Source organism: Danio rerio, chromosome 15, assembly GCF_049306965.1.
Source record: "Danio rerio strain Tuebingen ecotype United States chromosome 15, GRCz12tu, whole genome shotgun sequence".
Taxonomy (NCBI): domain Eukaryota; kingdom Metazoa; phylum Chordata; class Actinopteri; order Cypriniformes; family Danionidae; genus Danio; species Danio rerio.
Window position 1 is genome coordinate 36,620,056 of NC_133190.1, and position 17,964 is coordinate 36,638,019.

At 35.5% G+C, this 17,964-nt stretch overlaps 1 protein-coding gene across 5 annotated transcripts in view; it reads right to left on the reverse strand.

Moving 5' to 3' along the window:
* The window catches only part of vwde (von Willebrand factor D and EGF domains), a 70,319-nt gene that overhangs the window by 11,617 nt on the left and 40,738 nt on the right, over window positions 1-17,964 (reverse strand). For 4 of the 5 annotated variants that reach the window (XM_073923832.1, XM_073923831.1, XM_068213774.2 and 1 more), the window contains exons 18-23: window positions 9,777-10,027; window positions 8,036-8,255; window positions 7,799-7,936; window positions 4,377-4,469; window positions 4,142-4,285; window positions 906-1,271 (exon numbers count right to left, since the gene is read on the reverse strand). In XM_073923832.1, coding sequence (XP_073779933.1) covers window positions 906-1,271; window positions 4,142-4,285; window positions 4,377-4,469; window positions 7,799-7,936; window positions 8,036-8,255; window positions 9,777-10,027 — 1,212 coding nt within the window. Of the gene's footprint in view, window positions 1-905; window positions 1,272-4,141; window positions 4,286-4,376; window positions 4,470-6,436; window positions 6,725-6,774; window positions 7,937-8,035; window positions 8,256-9,776; window positions 10,028-17,964 lie in introns of those variants that run through there. The other variant, XR_012390933.1, reaches the window with a different exon arrangement.

Sequence of the window (17,964 nt, forward strand, 5' to 3'; positions counted from 1 at the left end):
TTCGAGTCACAGCTGGGTCAGTTGGCATTTCTGTGTGGAGTTTGCATGTTCTCCCCACGTTGGCGTGGGTTTTCTCTGGGCGCTCCGGTGTCCGCCACATTCCAAAGACATGCGTGAATTGGGTAAGCTAAAATTGTCTGTAGTGTATGTATGTATGTCCTGGTCCTCCAGGTTGGGGGTTGGGAGCATTTTAAAGCCGAGATTCACCAGCGGATTGCTCGTGTGTCAGCTTATACTAATTGACATGACTTTGAAATGCTCCAGTGTCCCTGTCTCTGTGTTTACACTCAGTAAACAGCAGTGAGTTCGGTGAACTGATGACCCTCATGGTCAATAACAGTCATTTCTGTTGAGCATGTGAATACAACAACAAATCAGCGCTGTTTAGAAATGTGATCAACAGAGCTAAAATGTTAGTGGGAAATGGACGTTTTTAAAATTTCAGTATCGACTGATTTCGAATTCCCGTATTGTGACAACCAACACTTTTATTAAATGTAGATTTTCTTTTCCTTCAATTAAAAAAAGCTAAAATCTCAAAATTAAAACTTTTTAAAATAATAATTGTTTTTTACATTTATGTGGAAAAGTGTATACAGAAAAAAGCATCACTATAATATTTAAATAACATAATATATAAAAAATGTCTCACTTAAAATATCAAGCTATATATATTTATATTGCATAGAACAAATACAACCAATGTAGGCTTAGTTTTAAATTAAGCACATTATGAAGCATACAAAGCAAATTTTAAGTTGTTTAATTGTTTTTTTTTGTTTTTTTGAGTGAATATATAACCCAAATATATTTATATAATTTTTCAAGAGTGTCAACTAATATAATGATCAACATAAAATTTTCTATGCAACCTAATTTTTCATCTATCAGTATAAATGACTTACGCTTGCAAGTTATTCCGTTTCCTTCATATCCATTTGGACAGTCTCTACATCTGAAGGAGCCAGAGGAAGTGTCGTCACACACCACACCAGAGAAACAGGGTGAATCCACACACGTTCGGTTGTCTTTAGGGTTTAACTCCTCTTCATGTGACTGCTTACTGGTTGAACTTTGGTTGTCTTTAGTTTTTGTGGTGCTCCGGTCTAAGTTTGTGATGGTCCTTCTATCAACAGGTGAGCTCCACCTGCTGCTGGCAGAAGATCTGTCCGCTTCAGCATGAAATTCAGCTGACTTTCTGGTGGAATAAGGCGTGACCAAAGAGGAAGTGACATCAGAGAGCTTGCCGTCCTCCTTTAATGGAGTCTGCCCTGCAAGATACTAAAGGTTAGAAGGCCTGGGATGAAAAGAAAACTAAAGGAGTGTACTGTTTCGATTTAGTCTCATAATAAATAGGACTGGTCTGCACAACAACAACAAATACACAAGGACACGGTGGCCCAGTGGTTAGTACTGTCACCTCACAGCAAGAAGGTTGCTGGTTTAAGTCCTGGCAGGGCCAGTTGGCATTTCTGTGACGAGTTTGCATGTTCTTCCTGTGTTGGCGTGGGTTTCCTCCAGGTGCTCTGGTTGCCCCAACAGTCTAAAGACATGCGCTATAGTTGAATTGCCTAAACTAAATTGGCTGAAGTGTATGTGTTTGAGTGTGTATGGATGTTTCCCAGTACTGGGTTGCAGCTGGAAGGGCATTCGCTGTGTAAAACAAATGCCGGATAAGTTGGCGGTTCATTCCACTGTGTCGACCCCTCTATGAATAACGGGACTAAGCCGAAGTAAAATGAATGGATAAATGAAAACATTTTTTGCTCAATAATATTAAATGAGTGGCTGACTCTAAGGAGGAAGCAGGTGGCTTTTGGGGTCTTTCAACACATTTTTTGTTGTGGTCTGCATTATTTGCCGTATGCTTCTGTATTTGCATGTGTTTGAGAGTTGCTTGCATGAGTGTATGTGTTTGTTTCCATGATTCACAGGGTTTGTTGCATGGTTTTCCCTGCAATGCTGTCAGGGCTGATACAGCAAAGCTGTTGGTTTGCAGCAAGCATTTTTGTCGAGAGAGCAGTCAGAGAATTGGAGAATGGCCGACTTTGTCCATTATCAGGTGAGTTCATTACTATTCAGACACATCGCCTATATCCGTGCTGCTGTGTTTGTGAATGTTTAAAACTACAGATTACCAGCAGGGCTAATAGTTAGAATAGACAGGGCAAGAGACCTGCTGCACTGCTATCCATTGTGTCTGCAATCAGACCTGGGGATCGGGGAGAGAAATCCTCCTTATTTATAGTGTTTATATAAACACAATTATCGTTATAATGATATAACAACTTATGGTTATTTGTATATGAAATTACGATTAACATATGTAGCATATGGGCATTCAATTAACTGTTTATTTAACTGTAACTGTTAAATAAACTGTTAACAATTTGTTTTTGTTTTTTTGCATTTTAACTTTGTAAACTATAAAAACATGGGTCTCCTAACAGTTTGAGTCTCATTTTGTGAGCCAACTGACACCAGCTGTTCGCTCACCTCGTTTTCCCCTGCTCTGCTGGCCACGCCCACACCTCCCTCTGCCCACAAAGCTCCCCGCCCATGTCGGAGCATTATTTTTTTTAAATTCTGAGGTAGACTTGAACCAAAAGAAGGGGGTTTTATGGCCCTTTAAATGCCTTTTCCACCTCCTTCCAGACTTGATCCCTCTGGTAGGAGTCCCAGCATGTATACAGTATATATAAAGATTAATCATGAAGCACTGGGTGATTAATAAGCTTCTCCTCTATTTTGACAAACCGATGTTCTTCTGTGTTGCACAAATGTGATTGGCTAACATCTGCTCTATTATATTTGCGAGATAAGTGATCTGATTGGCTGACCCCTGCATTGTTGTTCGAAAAGTTTAATGTTTTTTCAACTTTTGCTGCAAGCAATGGACCTAAAAAGACTTGATGGAACCACAATTCAGTTCGGCAACTTTTGAAGTGACTAGATTTGAAGTAAATGACAAACGTTAAAGGAAAATGATCAAAACTCTTTCTTTTTAAAGCAAGATACTAATGGTCTAATCCAGTTCAATTATTTATGCTAAGGTAAGCTAACAGCGCTCCCATTAAACTCAAAGATTGGCTGATTGGAGTCAAAAATGGTAACACTAAACTATTTAACTCTAAAGGAGTTGTGAAATGAGCTTATTTCCAAAAAAGGTGTGTTCCTTTATTGCCAATGACCCATGAGTAGCACATCAGGGATGTTATGGTAATATGTATTGTCAATTGACAAGAGATTTTTCTATGTACAGTAGTGTATCTGTAAACATATCCGTGCAGTGCAGTACCGTTTATACACATTAGAGCACCAAGGAAACCTGGTGAACTGAAAAAAGAGTGGCACATGTTTGATACATGCATTGATATTGAAGCATATGGTGTTAGAATTGCCTAGTATTAATGAACACAAACTCGGTTCTGGAGAGCCGGTGTCCTGCAAAGTTTAGTTCCATCCCCAATCAGACACACCTGGGCTAGCTAATCAAGGCAAGCTCTTATTAGGCTTTCTAGAAACAACCTTACAGGTGTGTTAAGGCAAGTTGGACCTAAAATCTGCAGGACACCGGCCCTACAGAAAAGAGTTTGGACACCCCTGATGTAAACAGCAAGTCAAATCTAAAGTGAAAGCAATTTCTATACATTATTCATGACTTAAAGTGACAGCATCCTAATAATACTCTGTTTATGCTGTTAATATAAATTAAAATAACATCAAAAGGCAAAGCGTTCAGTTCTCTTAACTAATTATCCTTCAAATTTATTAATATGAATATAGAATTTATATGATCTATTGAATATCTGTGTATATCTATACTGTAAGTGTGTGTGTGTGTGTGTGTGTGGTTATGTATATATGTTATGGTAGACTTCACTATCTTTTACTTTTAAAACCCACTGCTATTTTTTCTATATTATTACTACTTTTTCCATACTTCTGAAATAGTAACAGAGAGGTTGGCTCTGTTTTAATGTACCCAAGTATCTGAAGACTACAGTTCACATCTCTTTTCTAGAAGTATAAAATCTATATTCACTTAATTGATTTGAGAATATAACTAAATCAGGACATATAAATGAATACCTAGCCCTAATAACCACAATGTTTTGTATCAATAACAAAAGCAACTGACTGTTTGCTGTCCTTGACATGCATGTTTGTCCATTGCCGTTGAGTCCAGGTGGACATGGACCACAAATGTATCCAGCAGAGGTGTATGTGCTCTCGAAACACTGGACTCCAGGGTAACAGGGCCGACTGGTACATGGGCTCTTGCCTTCAGAAAGTGTGTAGATGTTTACAGTTATTACAATCAGGCCAATGAACAGTGAATGCATTGCTGAGGTTTAGTTATTTATTATTCTTACCTGGTATAAGCTTGGGTTTGAAGGAGTTGAGTTTAACCACACTTTCTAAGGTGATTTCATGTGTGCCTTCATTAATTTTGTCCACTGTCTTTTCTGTAAAAAAACAAACAAATTGTATATTTATTTCATAATGTACTTTTTGGGGGTTTTTTCACCTTTTAAATGGGATAGGACAGTGGAGGTTACAGACAGCAAGGTATTGGGAAGGGTTGGCAAGCTGGGAATCGAACTCGGGTCGTCATGAGCACTATGGTGCTAAATGTTGGCGCACATAACCGCTAGGCTATTATGCCAACCATAATGTACTTTTTAGCTCATAACTTTAACGTTGCTTGTAATTATGACTTCTGATTTAAATTCTAAACTTTTCATGTCATAATAATGTTTTTTATATCATTTTTTAAATATCATTTTTATCTCATAATATAAACCTTTTGTGTCATCGTAATTATTCCATTTATTTTGACATTGGACATAATTATGACTATTTGTCTCTTAATGTAGACTTTACCTCAAAAAAATTAAACTTCTTATCTTTTATGGCCAACTTTGACTTTGGTCGTAATGCACTTTTTACCTCATAATTTAGATTTAATGTAGATTTTTTTAGTCTAATATAGAGTTTTTTAGTCCTAACTGTTATCTCATAATGTAGATTTTTTATGTCATAATATTTATTTAGCTCATATTTATAAATAATATTTATTTATCTTCCACTTCGGTCATAATGCAGACATTATCTTATAATGTAAACCTTATGTCATGATCCATTTTTTATTTCATTATTTACACTTCATACTTGTTATAAATATGTCTTTTTATGTCATAATATGGACTTTTTAAAGGGCACCTATGGTGAAAATCTACTTTTAAAACTGTTTAGACAGACATATATAAGTATAGTGTATAGACCGTCGTATTGGGGTGATTAAAACACACCCAGTCATTTTTGAAAAATTTAACAACATAAAAACAGTGGACCAATTGGAGCGGTTTTCAGGCCGATGGCAACTTGACGTAGGAGTGCGGTCCCCCAATCCCACCAGTATTGATTGACATGCGCGCATTAACATTACTCCACAGTAACGCATATAATCATATCATCAAGACAGAGCGTCCAGTTCGTTAGGATTATTAATCATCATCAAATGTGATCAAGAGTGAGTTTTACAGGTTTAAAATGTTTTAAAACAGTGCATGTGTGTAACGAATTACAGCGATTCACTATATCAGAACAATTATTAAAGAAGTCGCTTCAATCTCGCTTTGTGGACGTTAAATCTGGTTTATTTTATACATTAACATAACGGATATCCATAAAGCAGTGGATATTAAACTGTATCTTGTCACATATGCATGCAAAAAGAGTGCAAAGCTAAACGCGCGCTGTCTATGTCTGTGTGTGTGTGTGTCTGCACTATGTCTGTGTGTGTGTGTCTGCACTGTGTGTGTGTGTCCTCGCTGTGTGTGTGCATAAACTTTGTAACGACATTGTGTGTGACTCATGGTTGCAACTCCATACAAAAAATGCATCAAATACTTATTGGTAAAGTTCTTACTTTACCAAAGAGTAAAGTAATGAGTAAAGTAATTTCTTATTTCTCACAAACGTTACGTGAGATCTGGTTCCTGAGGCAGCCGAGGGCGTCGATTGAGGCATGCTGCTGACAGGCACGTGGGAACGGTGGGCAGGGAAGACTAGCCTTAAAGGCGCAGTACAAAAAACAGCAACAAGGTTTTACCAGCTTAAAAACAGAAACTTCAGACAGCTATAATAAATAATCTGATGGGTGTTTTGAGCTGAAACTTTACAGACACATTCTGGGGACACAAAAGACTTATCTTAAATCTGGAAAAAGGGGTAACCTAGCAGCCCTTTAAATCCTAAATGTTATCTCGTAAATTTGCCTTTTGTTTGAGATAAATTTATGAGGTTGTATTTTAATTTGAGTTTTTATGTCATAATATTTCCTATGTCATAAAATTCACTTTGGCCATATTGGAGACCTTTTTATCTCATTATTTAGACTTTATATCGTGATACAGTTTTATTTTTTTAAACTTTATAATTATTATAATTATGACTTTTTTTTTCATAATATAGATTTCTTAAATCCTAATTGTTCTCTCATCATTTTGACATATGATGCAGACTTTATAATGAAAGAAAAAATGTATGAGATTAATTTATGGGATACATTTTCATAATTTTTTTTTATCTCATAATGTAGACTTTTTTGTCATGAGATTTCTTTATCTCATAGTCATAATGCAGACTTTTATCTCATAATGCAGACTTTATGTCATGATCCATTTTTACTTCATTAGCCCCTTTCACACATACAGACCTTTCTGGAAAATTACAGGCAATTTTCCGGAAAGGTCTGTATGTGTGAACAGGTCCTTTTTGAAAATACCGGTAAATTCGTTCTGGCTATTTTCCGGAAAGAGAAGTTGTAACATTACCGGTAATTTGCCGGAATGCTGCGCTGTGTGAATGCAGAAGGAAGATTGCCGGAAAGAGCGCGTGCACGTCTAGAACGTGCTGACGTTAGACGTCTGCTTTAGCCAATCCGAACAGTCAGACACATTTATGTCTGCGTGGTTTATGAGAATAAAAGCCTTTGAATATTTTTCCAGACACATTTAGCAGCTAGAAGTTAGTCAGATCACGTTTATATTTTCTTCTTAATGCCAACTGTGTAAATAATCATTGATAAGATGCTTATGATAAGCCGTTGTTTGTTTACCTTCAAGCTTTGCGTGTGCCTGTGAAACAGCCCGTGAGCGCCAGCACACACACATATTATAAACATCTCGACATGCGAAAGCGTTTCTCTATATGTTTACATCGAAGTTGTTCACAATACTGATCCATCCACAGAGTTTGTAATGTAGTTAAAAGTTTACAAATACAAGCCCAACCGTTTAAAGCTAATTTCTGGTTAATGATGTCAGAATGTATCGGTATTTTGGAATGGATGTGTGAACGGTCTTTTCTGGAAAAATTTCGTAACGTCCTCGCCTGTGTGAACAGCGCTTTTTTGAATATACCGGTAAAGTTGTTCTGGAAATTTTCCAGATATTTACTGGTATCACTGTGTGAAAGAGGCTTATATTTACACTTTATACTTATTATAAGCATTGACTTTTTAATGCAGTGATGCAGTCTTTCTGTTTGGTATTTATCTCATAATTATGATGTTGGTTAGAGACATCTATAATGTGATGTATCTGTAATGTTATCATATTGTGTTAATCGTTAATTACTGATTAATTACTACTAATCTATAGTAAACACTTTTGTGCAATTGCTGGTTATCATAATTTACCTCGGTTAAAAAATTAGAGTAAAATTCTAAATGTACACATTTTACTTCCTTGCATTGACCCAATATTCTGAAATAAAGATATGGGCTTACGTTTGCAGGTCATCCCATCTCCAATGAGTTGGTCAGGACAGGGTCCACACACAAACGAGCCCACCGTGTTTCTGCAGGAAACCCCAGAGTAACATAGAGATGATAAACATTCATCAATATCCTCATCGCAGATCACACCTGTAGGACACAAGCAACAGGAGAAGAGTAACAGCTACACCAGTGTTTAAACCCATTTTTTCCAGATTCTTTTAGGATAGGTGACTTAAAGGAATTGACCTGTAAAGCCCTCTGAACACTGGCAGGTAAAGGAGTTTAATGCATCCACACAAGTTCCTGAGAGACACGGGTTTGACCTGCAGTCATCCACATCGGTTTCACACTTGAGCCCCTCCAGACCAACAGGACAAACACACAGGTATTCACCAGACCCCGGGGGGAAGTTCATGTTGGTCACACAGGACGCTCCATTCTGACAGTCACATGGGTCAACTGACACCTGGAAATATAAGATGAAACAATTAATATGTTTATATACATTTAGAGAGTGATTAAAAGAGAATTTTATGAAGATGCCATGTTGTCAGGTCAATATTAGTATTGTGTTGTTCAAAAATTAATAAAAACATTTCCTCAGCAGTAAAAACATCTTCTGTAGCAGTAAACAACAACAATAATAATAATAATAATAATAATAATAATTGAGAGTTTACAATAAGAATATTATAAATAATATAATATTGTATTTAAATAATATTAAAAGTTTGCAAATGTTTTTGGAAGCCATTTGGCACCCCCTTGTGGACAGAAATGGAGACATATATTGTCTTCCAACAGACAACAGTGGTGTAAAGTAACATATTACAAATACTCAAATTACTGTAATTGAGTAGTTTTTGTCAGGAATTGTCATTTACTAAGTAGTTTTAAAAAAGTGTACTTTTACTTTCCCTTAAGTACATTTTTAGTGCTGTATCTGTAATTTTACTCCACTACTTTACTTCAACCTGCAGTCACTATTTTATTATTTCCTGCATATGGGGATTAGAAAAATTAGTCCTGCGAGTGCAAAAAATAGCACATTGAAGGTAAGTAGCATCATAAGTAGATTTATAATTGTGGCAAACTGTTTGGAAGTGTTAAAAGTGTCCAAGAACATGTCCAAAATCTTTACACGCATTTACCAAGAGAGTGTTTAGATGCATGTCACTGATGAGAAGATGACCAATGTTTAATATAAGATGACTGAAAAGGCCTTAAACACCCAGCAGGCATAAGACGTCAGCATGACGCCAGATTGACGTTGTTTCCCAACATCTTAGGGACGTTGCATTTAGTTTGGAACTGAAAATCGGTTTGACTTCAGAACCCAACGTCAGGCCGACGTCAATGTCTAACGGCCAACCTAAAATCAACACCTAATGATGGTACAGTTTGACGTGTTTGGACCTTACCACTATGTTGTCTATCAGACGTTGGATTTTGACAAATAAATGTCAGTATTTGACCTCAATATAGCTTAAGATGTTGGCTCGACCCTGGATGTTAGTCACTTTCTAACACAACCTAAAATTTATCTAAAATCAGTGTCATTTGACGTAGTCCTTAGACACTGGCTAGACATTGAATTTTGGTCACCTGACGTCACAACCTAAATCTAACCTTATATTAACGTCTTTATGATGTTGTGTGCCTGCTGGGAAATAACTAAATGCACTACAGAATGTTACGTTTACACACATCCACAAATTATACGTAAATGCATCAGCTTTTTACAGTGTAATGCTCACTACTCTTGAGTACTTCTGAAAGGGCTACTTTTTACTCATACTTTGAGTAATATTTACAACAGATAGTTTTATTCTACGTGCACTACATGTTTAGACAAGTAATGGTACATTTACTTGAGTATGATTTTTCAGTACTCTTACCACCACTGATCATACACAACCTCCTAAGTGTTCGGGGGCAAAATATTTCTGTAATCTACATTTAGCAGATGGCCTTCAGATCATCTCACCTTCACTGCTGCTTGTGTCACAGCATTACAGTCATCAGTTACAGCCAGGTCTAAGGTCACCGGTGTGCTGGACAGAGCTTTCCAGATGAGCAGACCAGCTGGAGAGAGAAGCGCATCCCTGGGCCCTGAGCGGAGCGTGAAGAAAACCGCAGAGCCCTCCGGATCAGATGCTGAAAACTGATAGACGAAATCCTCTCCGGAGAAAGCCTTCAGAGTGGATTGACCCGGGTGAAACACAGGCGGCTCGTTTTCTACAATCACACATCAAACATTAGTAAGAGATTGCAACCAATTTAAATAAAGAAAACATGTACTAATCACCACTGTAATACATACAGTAGACACACACCAAATTTGGTGATTCAAAGACCTGTTTGGTTTTAAAGTCTGTTCTTAAAGGGATAGTTCATCTAAAAATGGAAATTTTGTTGATTTTGCCATTTCTTAAGACTGCTGTACCTCCTCTGAGAATATCATCAATGTTCTGTTAATATCTGCTTTTCTACAACAACACAATTATAATGACCAAAGATATAAAACAAAATAAACTGCAGTGGTCAAACTGTACAACTTGCAGCTCTCTTCCTACGTCTGAAATCACTCACTATACACTATATAGTGCACTACACACTAGGTGTCAACCATTCTGCAGCAGTGTCCTACATTTCCTATTCCTTCGCTATTTGTACACAATCCACTGTGGTACGAGTGCACAGTCAATATACTTTTGTTGAAGCCTCATTTCCTGAAATACAATGTGAGACAATGTAAGTATAAAATATAGTAAAACACTTTCATCATAATTTTTGCAGGGATTACTTCTGAAGTCACCTCAAAGACAATAACCAGCGAAAGATTATTTGTAAATAAAGTATGTTTTTACATTTGTGTAGGATTTGTTTTTTATAGATTAAACTATGTACTGTTATATCTGATAATGATTTTTACAGGTTTTTAAATCTACTATGTCAGCATATGTTAAGATTCACTTGAAAGAACAAATATCAGATTCTTGTTAAAAGTTTTTTTAGGATTAATAAATGTACTGTTTTATTAAATGGTTGGGTTTTATTCATGCAGACACGACAGCATATATTATTTAAAAAAAATCAGTCGAAATATCGACAAAGATCAGATTTTGAGAATGACAAGAGTAAAACTTTCATTCATTGGACCAAATTTTGATGATCTGTGTGCAAAAATGCAGGCCCATCCATCTCACCAAAAAGGTAGGAAGCAAGTTTTTTTTATTATTTATAACTAAAATTTTGATATATAATATACAGAAAATATGTGTATTTAGTTATTGTAGGTAAAAATGTGGAGTTTAAACGGAGAAAGGGGTGTCAAAATATTAGAGTGCACACAGCGAAAAGTTTGAGAACCACTATAGCTTAATACTACTGCCATCTAGCGGACACTGTTTATGGATTCTTACAAAAACGAGTATAAAATAAAATCATAAAACCTATTACATTATAAAGTAAAATAATATAAATTAATTAATTACAGTTACTCTGCATAAACATGAAAATGGTCATTTTTTATAGTACTATACCATCTTTAATGAGCTTATAGAATGGGGATATGTCGAAAACATGCAATGGAGCCTGATATCTATTGCTCTCTATTAATTTATCGTAATATATATAGGCTACACTCATAAAAAAAACTATACAGCGTTCAAATAATGAAAAGAAATCACATATGGAAAGTTTTCTTGTACTAGCTCGTTAATGCCAAGTCAGTTACCCATAAACTCGTTTGTTTGTTTGATCCTCTGCACCTGTGCTCTGCTTCTTCAGCTAAATTTCACTGCTGGAGATATGTTTTCAGCTTCTAAGACACACAACGAGCATTTATAACGATAGACACACCACAGTCTATTTTATTCTGAGTGTTTGCGAGATGTTGTACAAAAAGATTGTTATGAAACTCGTTTTATTTTTCCCTGTTGTGATTTGCGTTGTTTTACATTGTGCGCTCCTGCGTTTGACTGCAAACTTTGCCGACCTAAACACGCGTTGACGTGGTGGGTTCTATTAGAATAGACGTTCGATACACGTCACAAATAGAACCGACAAGAACACTGGCGCTCCCTCCACTGCACTTCACTTTACAACTTCACTTAACATTGAAGAGAATAGGGCGTTGCCATTCCCGAAGTAATTTAAGTAATTAGTTATTTCTTTGCTCAAATGTAGTTTAAACTTTCTAGCATTTGCTGTGTAAGTTATATCACAGGATTGTTTTTTGTAACTAGTGGTTGTAGACATCGGTAATATCTGGAGAACCGGAAAACAACAACAGGTAAGTGGGAGCAGGGGCGGATTTAACTAGTAAGTAAGGTAAGTAGCCGCTTAGGGCTACAGGAAATTTGGGGGCCCCCAATAAATATCTAAAAGTATAAATGATACCAATATATAACTATATATAACATCGTTTTCTATCATATTTTGTATGGTGAAAGTTAAACAAGTACAATTTTAATGTAATTACATATTTTTAGAATACAATCAAATATAATGTAATATTAATATCACAAAATAAAATATCCTTTATGGAGCAGTCAAATTTATGAAACATATATGTATTTTTATTTGTGACTTCATTTTACAATTTAAAAAAATGTAGTTTAAATGTCATTTAAAAATTTCATTTAAAATGTAGAAAAAAAGATTAAGTGATATAACAAACAGCAATGTAAAAAAAATGTAATAAGAGTAGAAAGGGTGAATTTCAGGATTTGCTTAGGGCCCCAAAATCACTAAATCCGCCCCTGAGTGGGAGTCAGGTGTTTCTGTTGCAGGTAATGTGACCAAGCAAGGGGATCACTGGAAATATGAAGAACCGGAGAAGAGCAAGTGACCCACTAGAGATCAACAATCAGGTACAGATTTGTTCTCATTGTCATTTACAACAGATATGTAGGTAGGTAGAAAAAATGGATGTCTATCCAAGAGAAAGAGGTGATGTCCTTCCAAAAAAAAAAAAAAAAAAAAAAAAGATATCCTTCCAAAAAAAAAATAAAAAAAAAATATATCCTTCCAAAAAAAAAGAGGAAGGGATGGTGGTGGGAATATAGGAAGGAAAAAAAAGAAAAGGAGAGATGATTTCCCTCACAAAAAAGGGAAAAAGTCTTTCCAAGAGGAATGGGTGTGGTGGGAACATAGATAAAAAAAAAAAAAAAAGATATCCTTCCAAAAAAAAAAGAGGAAGGGGAGATGGTGGGAATATAGGAAGGAAAAAAGAAAAGATGTTCTTCCTAAAAAAAAGATTTCCTTCCAAAAAAAAAAGAGGAAGGGGTGATGGTGGGAATATAGGAAGGAAAAAAGAAAAGATGTTCTTCCAAAAAAAAAATATGTCCTTCCAAAAAAAAAAAAGAGGAAGGGGTGGTGGTGGGAATATAGGAAGGAAAACAAGAAAAGGAGAGATTTTATCCCTCGCAAAAAAGGGAAAAAGTCTTTCCAAGAGGAATGGGTGTGGTGGGAACATAGATAGGAAAAAAAAAGAAAAGATGTCCTTCCAAAAAAAAAAGAAAAAAAGAGGAAGGAGTGGTGGTGGGAATATAGGAAGGAAAAAAAGAAAAGGAGAGATGATTTCCCTCGCAAAAAAGGGAAAAAGTCTTTCCAAGAGGAATGGGTGTGGTGGGAACATAGATAGGAAAAAAAAGAAAAGATGTCCTTCCAAAAAAAAAAAAAAAAAAAAAGAGGAAGGGGTGGTGGTGGGAATATAAGAAGGAAAAAAAACAAAAGGAAAGATGATTTCCTTCGCAAAAAAGAGAAAAAGTCTTTCCAAGAGGAATGGGTGTGGTGGGAACATAGAAAGGAAAAAAAAAAAAAGATGTCCTTCCAAAAAAAAAAAAAGAAAAAAAGAGGAAGGGGTGGTGGTGGGAATATAGGAAGGAAAAAAGAAAAGATGTTCTCCCAAAAAAAAGATGTCCTTCCAAAAAAAAAAGAAAAAAAGAGGAAGGAGTGGTGGTGGGAATATAGGAAGGAAAAAAAGAAAAGGAGAGATGATTTCCCTCGCAAAAAAGGGAAAAAGTCTTTCCAAGAAGAATGGGTGTGGTGGGAACATAGATAGGAAAAAAAAAAGAAAAGATGTCCTTCCAAAAAAAAAAAAAAAAAAAAAGATGTCCTTCCAAAAAAAAAAAAAAAAGAGGAAGGGGTGATGGTGGGAATATAGGAAGGAAAAAAGAAAAGATGTTCTTCCAAAAAAAAAATATGTCCTTCCAAAAAAAAAAAAAAAAAAAAGATGTCCTTCCAAAAAAAAGAAAAAAAGAGGAAGGGGTGGTGGTGGGAATATAGGAAGGAAAACAAGAAAAGGAGAGATGATATCCCTCGCAAAAAAGGGAAAAAGTCTTTCCAAGAGGAATGGGTGTGGTGGGAACATAGATAGGAAAAAAAAAGAAAAGATGTCCTTCCAAAAAAAAAGATGTCCTTCCAAAAAAAAAGAAAAAAAGAGGAAGGGTGGTGGTGGGAATATAGGAAGGAAAAAAGAAAAGATGTTCTCCCAAAAAAAAGATGTCCTTACAAAAAAAAAAGAAAAAAAGAGGAAGGAGTGGTGGTGGGAATATTGGAAGGAAAAAAAGAAAAGGAGAGATGATTTCCCTCGCAAAAAAGGGAAAAAGTCTTTCCAAGAAGAATGGGTGTGGTGGGAACATAGATAGGAAAAAAAAAGAAAAGATGTCCTTCCAAAAAAAAAAAAAAAAAAGAGGAAGGGGTGGTGGTGGGAATATAAGAAGGAAAAAAAAGAAAAGATGTCCTTCCAAAAAAAAAGATGTCCTTCCAAAAAAAAAAAAAGATGTCCTTCCAAAAAAAAAAAAAAGAGGAAGGGGTGGTGGTGGCAATATAGGAAGGAAAAAAAGAAAAGGAGAGATGATTTCCCTCGCAAAAAAGGGAAAAAGTCTTTCCAAGAGGAATGGGTGTGGTGGGAACATAGATAGGAAAAAAAAGAAAAGATGTCCTTCCAAAAAAAAAGATATCCTTCCAAAAAAAAGAAGAAAAAAAAGGAAGGGGTGGTGGTGGGAATATTGGAAGGAAAAAAAAAAAAAAGATGTCCTTCCAAAAAAAAAAAAAAAGAAGAAAAAGAGGAAGGGGTGGTGGTGGGAATATAGGAAGGAAAAAAAGAAAAGGAGAGATGATTTCCCTCGCAAAAAAGGGAAAAAGTCTTTTCAAGAGCAATGGGTGTGGTAGGAACATAGATAGGAAAAAAAAGAAAAGATGTCCTTCCAAAAAAAAAGATGTCCTTCCAAAAAAAAAGAAAAGATGTCCTTCCAAAAAAAAAAAGATGTCCTTCCAAAAAAAAAAAAAAGATGTCCTTCCAAAAAAAAAAAAAAAAAAGAGGAAGGGGTGGTGGTGGGAATATAGGAAGGAAAAAAAGAAAAGGAGAGATGATTTCCCTCGCAAAAAAGGGAAAAAGTCTTTCCAAGAGGAATAGGTGTGGTGGCAACATAGATAGGAAAAAAAGAAAAGATATCCTTCCAAAAAAAAGAAAAAAAAAGAGGAAGGGGTGGTGGTGGGAATATTGGAAGGAAAAAAAGAAAAGATGTCCTTCCAAAAAAAAAGAAAAAAAGAGGAAGGGGTGGTGGTGGAAATATAGGAAGGAAAAAAAGAAAAGGAGAGATGATTTCCCTCGCAAAAAAGGGAAAAAGTCTTTCCAAGAGGAATGGGTGTGGTGGGAACATAGATAGGAAAAAAAAGAAAAGATGTCCTTCCCAAAAAAAGAAAAAAGATGTCCTTCCAAAAAAAAAAAAAAAAAAAAAAGAGGAAGGGGTGGTGGTGGGAATATAAGAAGGAAAAAAAGAAAGGGAGAGATGATTTCCCTCGCAAAAAAGGGAAAAAGTCTTTCCAAGAGGAATGGGTATGGTGGGAACATAGATAGGAAAAAAAAAAGAAAAGATGTCCTTCCAAAAAAAAAAAAAAAAAAAAAGATGTCCTTCCAAAAAAAAAAAAAAAAGAGGAAGGGGTGATGGTGGGAATATAGGAAGGAAAAAAGAAAAGATGTTCTTCCAAAAAAAAAATATGTCCTTCCAAAAAAAAAAAAAAAAAAAGATGTCCTTCCAAAAAAAAGAAAAAAAGAGGAAGGGGTGGTGGTGGGAATATTGGAAGGAAAAAAAAAGAAAAGATGTCCTTTCAAAAAAAAAAAAAAAAGAGGAAGGGGTGGTGGTGGGAATATAGGAAGGAAAAAAAGAAAAGGAGAGATGATTTCCCTCGCAAAAAAGGGAAAAAGTCTTTCCAAGAGCAATGGGTGTGGTGGGAACATAGATAGGAAAAAAAAGAAAAGATGTCCTTCCAAAAAAAAAGATATCCTTCCAAAAAAAAAAAAAAGAAAAAAAGAGGAAGGGGTGGTGGTGGGAATATAGGAAGGAAAAAAAGAAAAGGAGAGATGATTTCCCTCGCAAAAAAGGGAAAAAGTCTTTCCAAGAAGAATGGGTGTGGTGGGAACATAGATAGGAAAAAAAAAAGAAAAGATGTCCTTCCAAAAAAAAAAAAAAAAAAAAAGATGTCCTTCCAAAAAAAAAAAAAAAAGAGGAAGGGGTGATGGTGGGAATATAGGAAGGAAAAAAGAAAAGATGTTCTTCCAAAAAAAAAATATGTCCTTCCAAAAAAAAAAAAAAAAAAAGATGTCCTTCCAAAAAAAAGAAAAAAAGAGGAAGGGGTGGTGGTGGGAATATAGGAAGGAAAACAAGAAAAGGAGAGATGATATCCCTCGCAAAAAAGGGAAAAAGTCTTTCCAAGAGGAATGGGTGTGGTGGGAACATAGATAGGAAAAAAAAAGAAAAGATGTCCTTCCAAAAAAAAAGATGTCCTTCCAAAAAAAAAGAAAAAAAGAGGAAGGGGTGGTGGTGGGAATATAGGAAGGAAAAAAGAAAAGATGTTCTCCCAAAAAAAAGATGTCCTTACAAAAAAAAAAGAAAAAAAGAGGAAGGAGTGGTGGTGGGAATATTGGAAGGAAAAAAAGAAAAGGAGAGATGATTTCCCTCGCAAAAAAGGGAAAAAGTCTTTCCAAGAAGAATGGGTGTGGTGGGAACATAGATAGGAAAAAAAAAGAAAAGATGTCCTTCCAAAAAAAAAAAAAAAAAAGAGGAAGGGGTGGTGGTGGGAATATAAGAAGGAAAAAAAAGAAAAGATGTCCTTCCAAAAAAAAAGATGTCCTTCCAAAAAAAAAAAAAGATGTCCTTCCAAAAAAAAAAAAAAAGAGGAAGGGGTGGTGGTGGCAATATAGGAAGGAAAAAAAGAAAAGGAGAGATGATTTCCCTCGCAAAAAAGGGAAAAAGTCTTTCCAAGAGGAATGGGTGTGGTGGGAACATAGATAGGAAAAAAAAGAAAAGATGTCCTTCCAAAAAAAAAGATATCCTTCCAAAAAAAAGAAGAAAAAAAAGGAAGGGGTGGTGGTGGGAATATTGGAAGGAAAAAAAAAAAAAGATGTCCTTCCAAAAAAAAAAAAAAAGAAGAAAAAGAGGAAGGGGTGGTGGTGGGAATATAGGAAGGAAAAAAAGAAAAGGAGAGATGATTTCCCTCGCAAAAAAGGGAAAAAGTCTTTTCAAGAGCAATGGGTGTGGTAGGAACATAGATAGGAAAAAAAAGAAAAGATGTCCTTCCAAAAAAAAAGATGTCCTTCCAAAAAAAAAGAAAAGATGTCCTTCCAAAAAAAAAAAGATGTCCTTCCAAAAAAAAAAAAAAGATGTCCTTCCAAAAAAAAAAAAAAAAAGAGGAAGGGGTGGTGGTGGGAATATAGGAAGGAAAAAAAGAAAAGGAGAGATGATTTCCCTCGCAAAAAAGGGAAAAAGTCTTTCCAAGAGGAATAGGTGTGGTGGCAACATAGATAGGAAAAAAAGAAAAGATATCCTTCCAAAAAAAAGAAAAAAAAAGAGGAAGGGGTGGTGGTGGGAATATTGGAAGGAAAAAAAGAAAAGATGTCCTTCCAAAAAAAAAGAAAAAAAGAGGAAGGGGTGGTGGTGGAAATATAGGAAGGAAAAAAAGAAAAGGAGAGATGATTTCCCTCGCAAAAAAGGGAAAAAGTCTTTCCAAGAGGAATGGGTGTGGTGGGAACATAGATAGGAAAAAAAAGAAAAGATGTCCTTCCCAAAAAAAGAAAAAAGATGTTCTTCCAAAAAAAAAAAAAAAAAAAAAAGAGGAAGGGGTGGTGGTGGGAATATAAGAAGGAAAAAAAGAAAGGGAGAGAT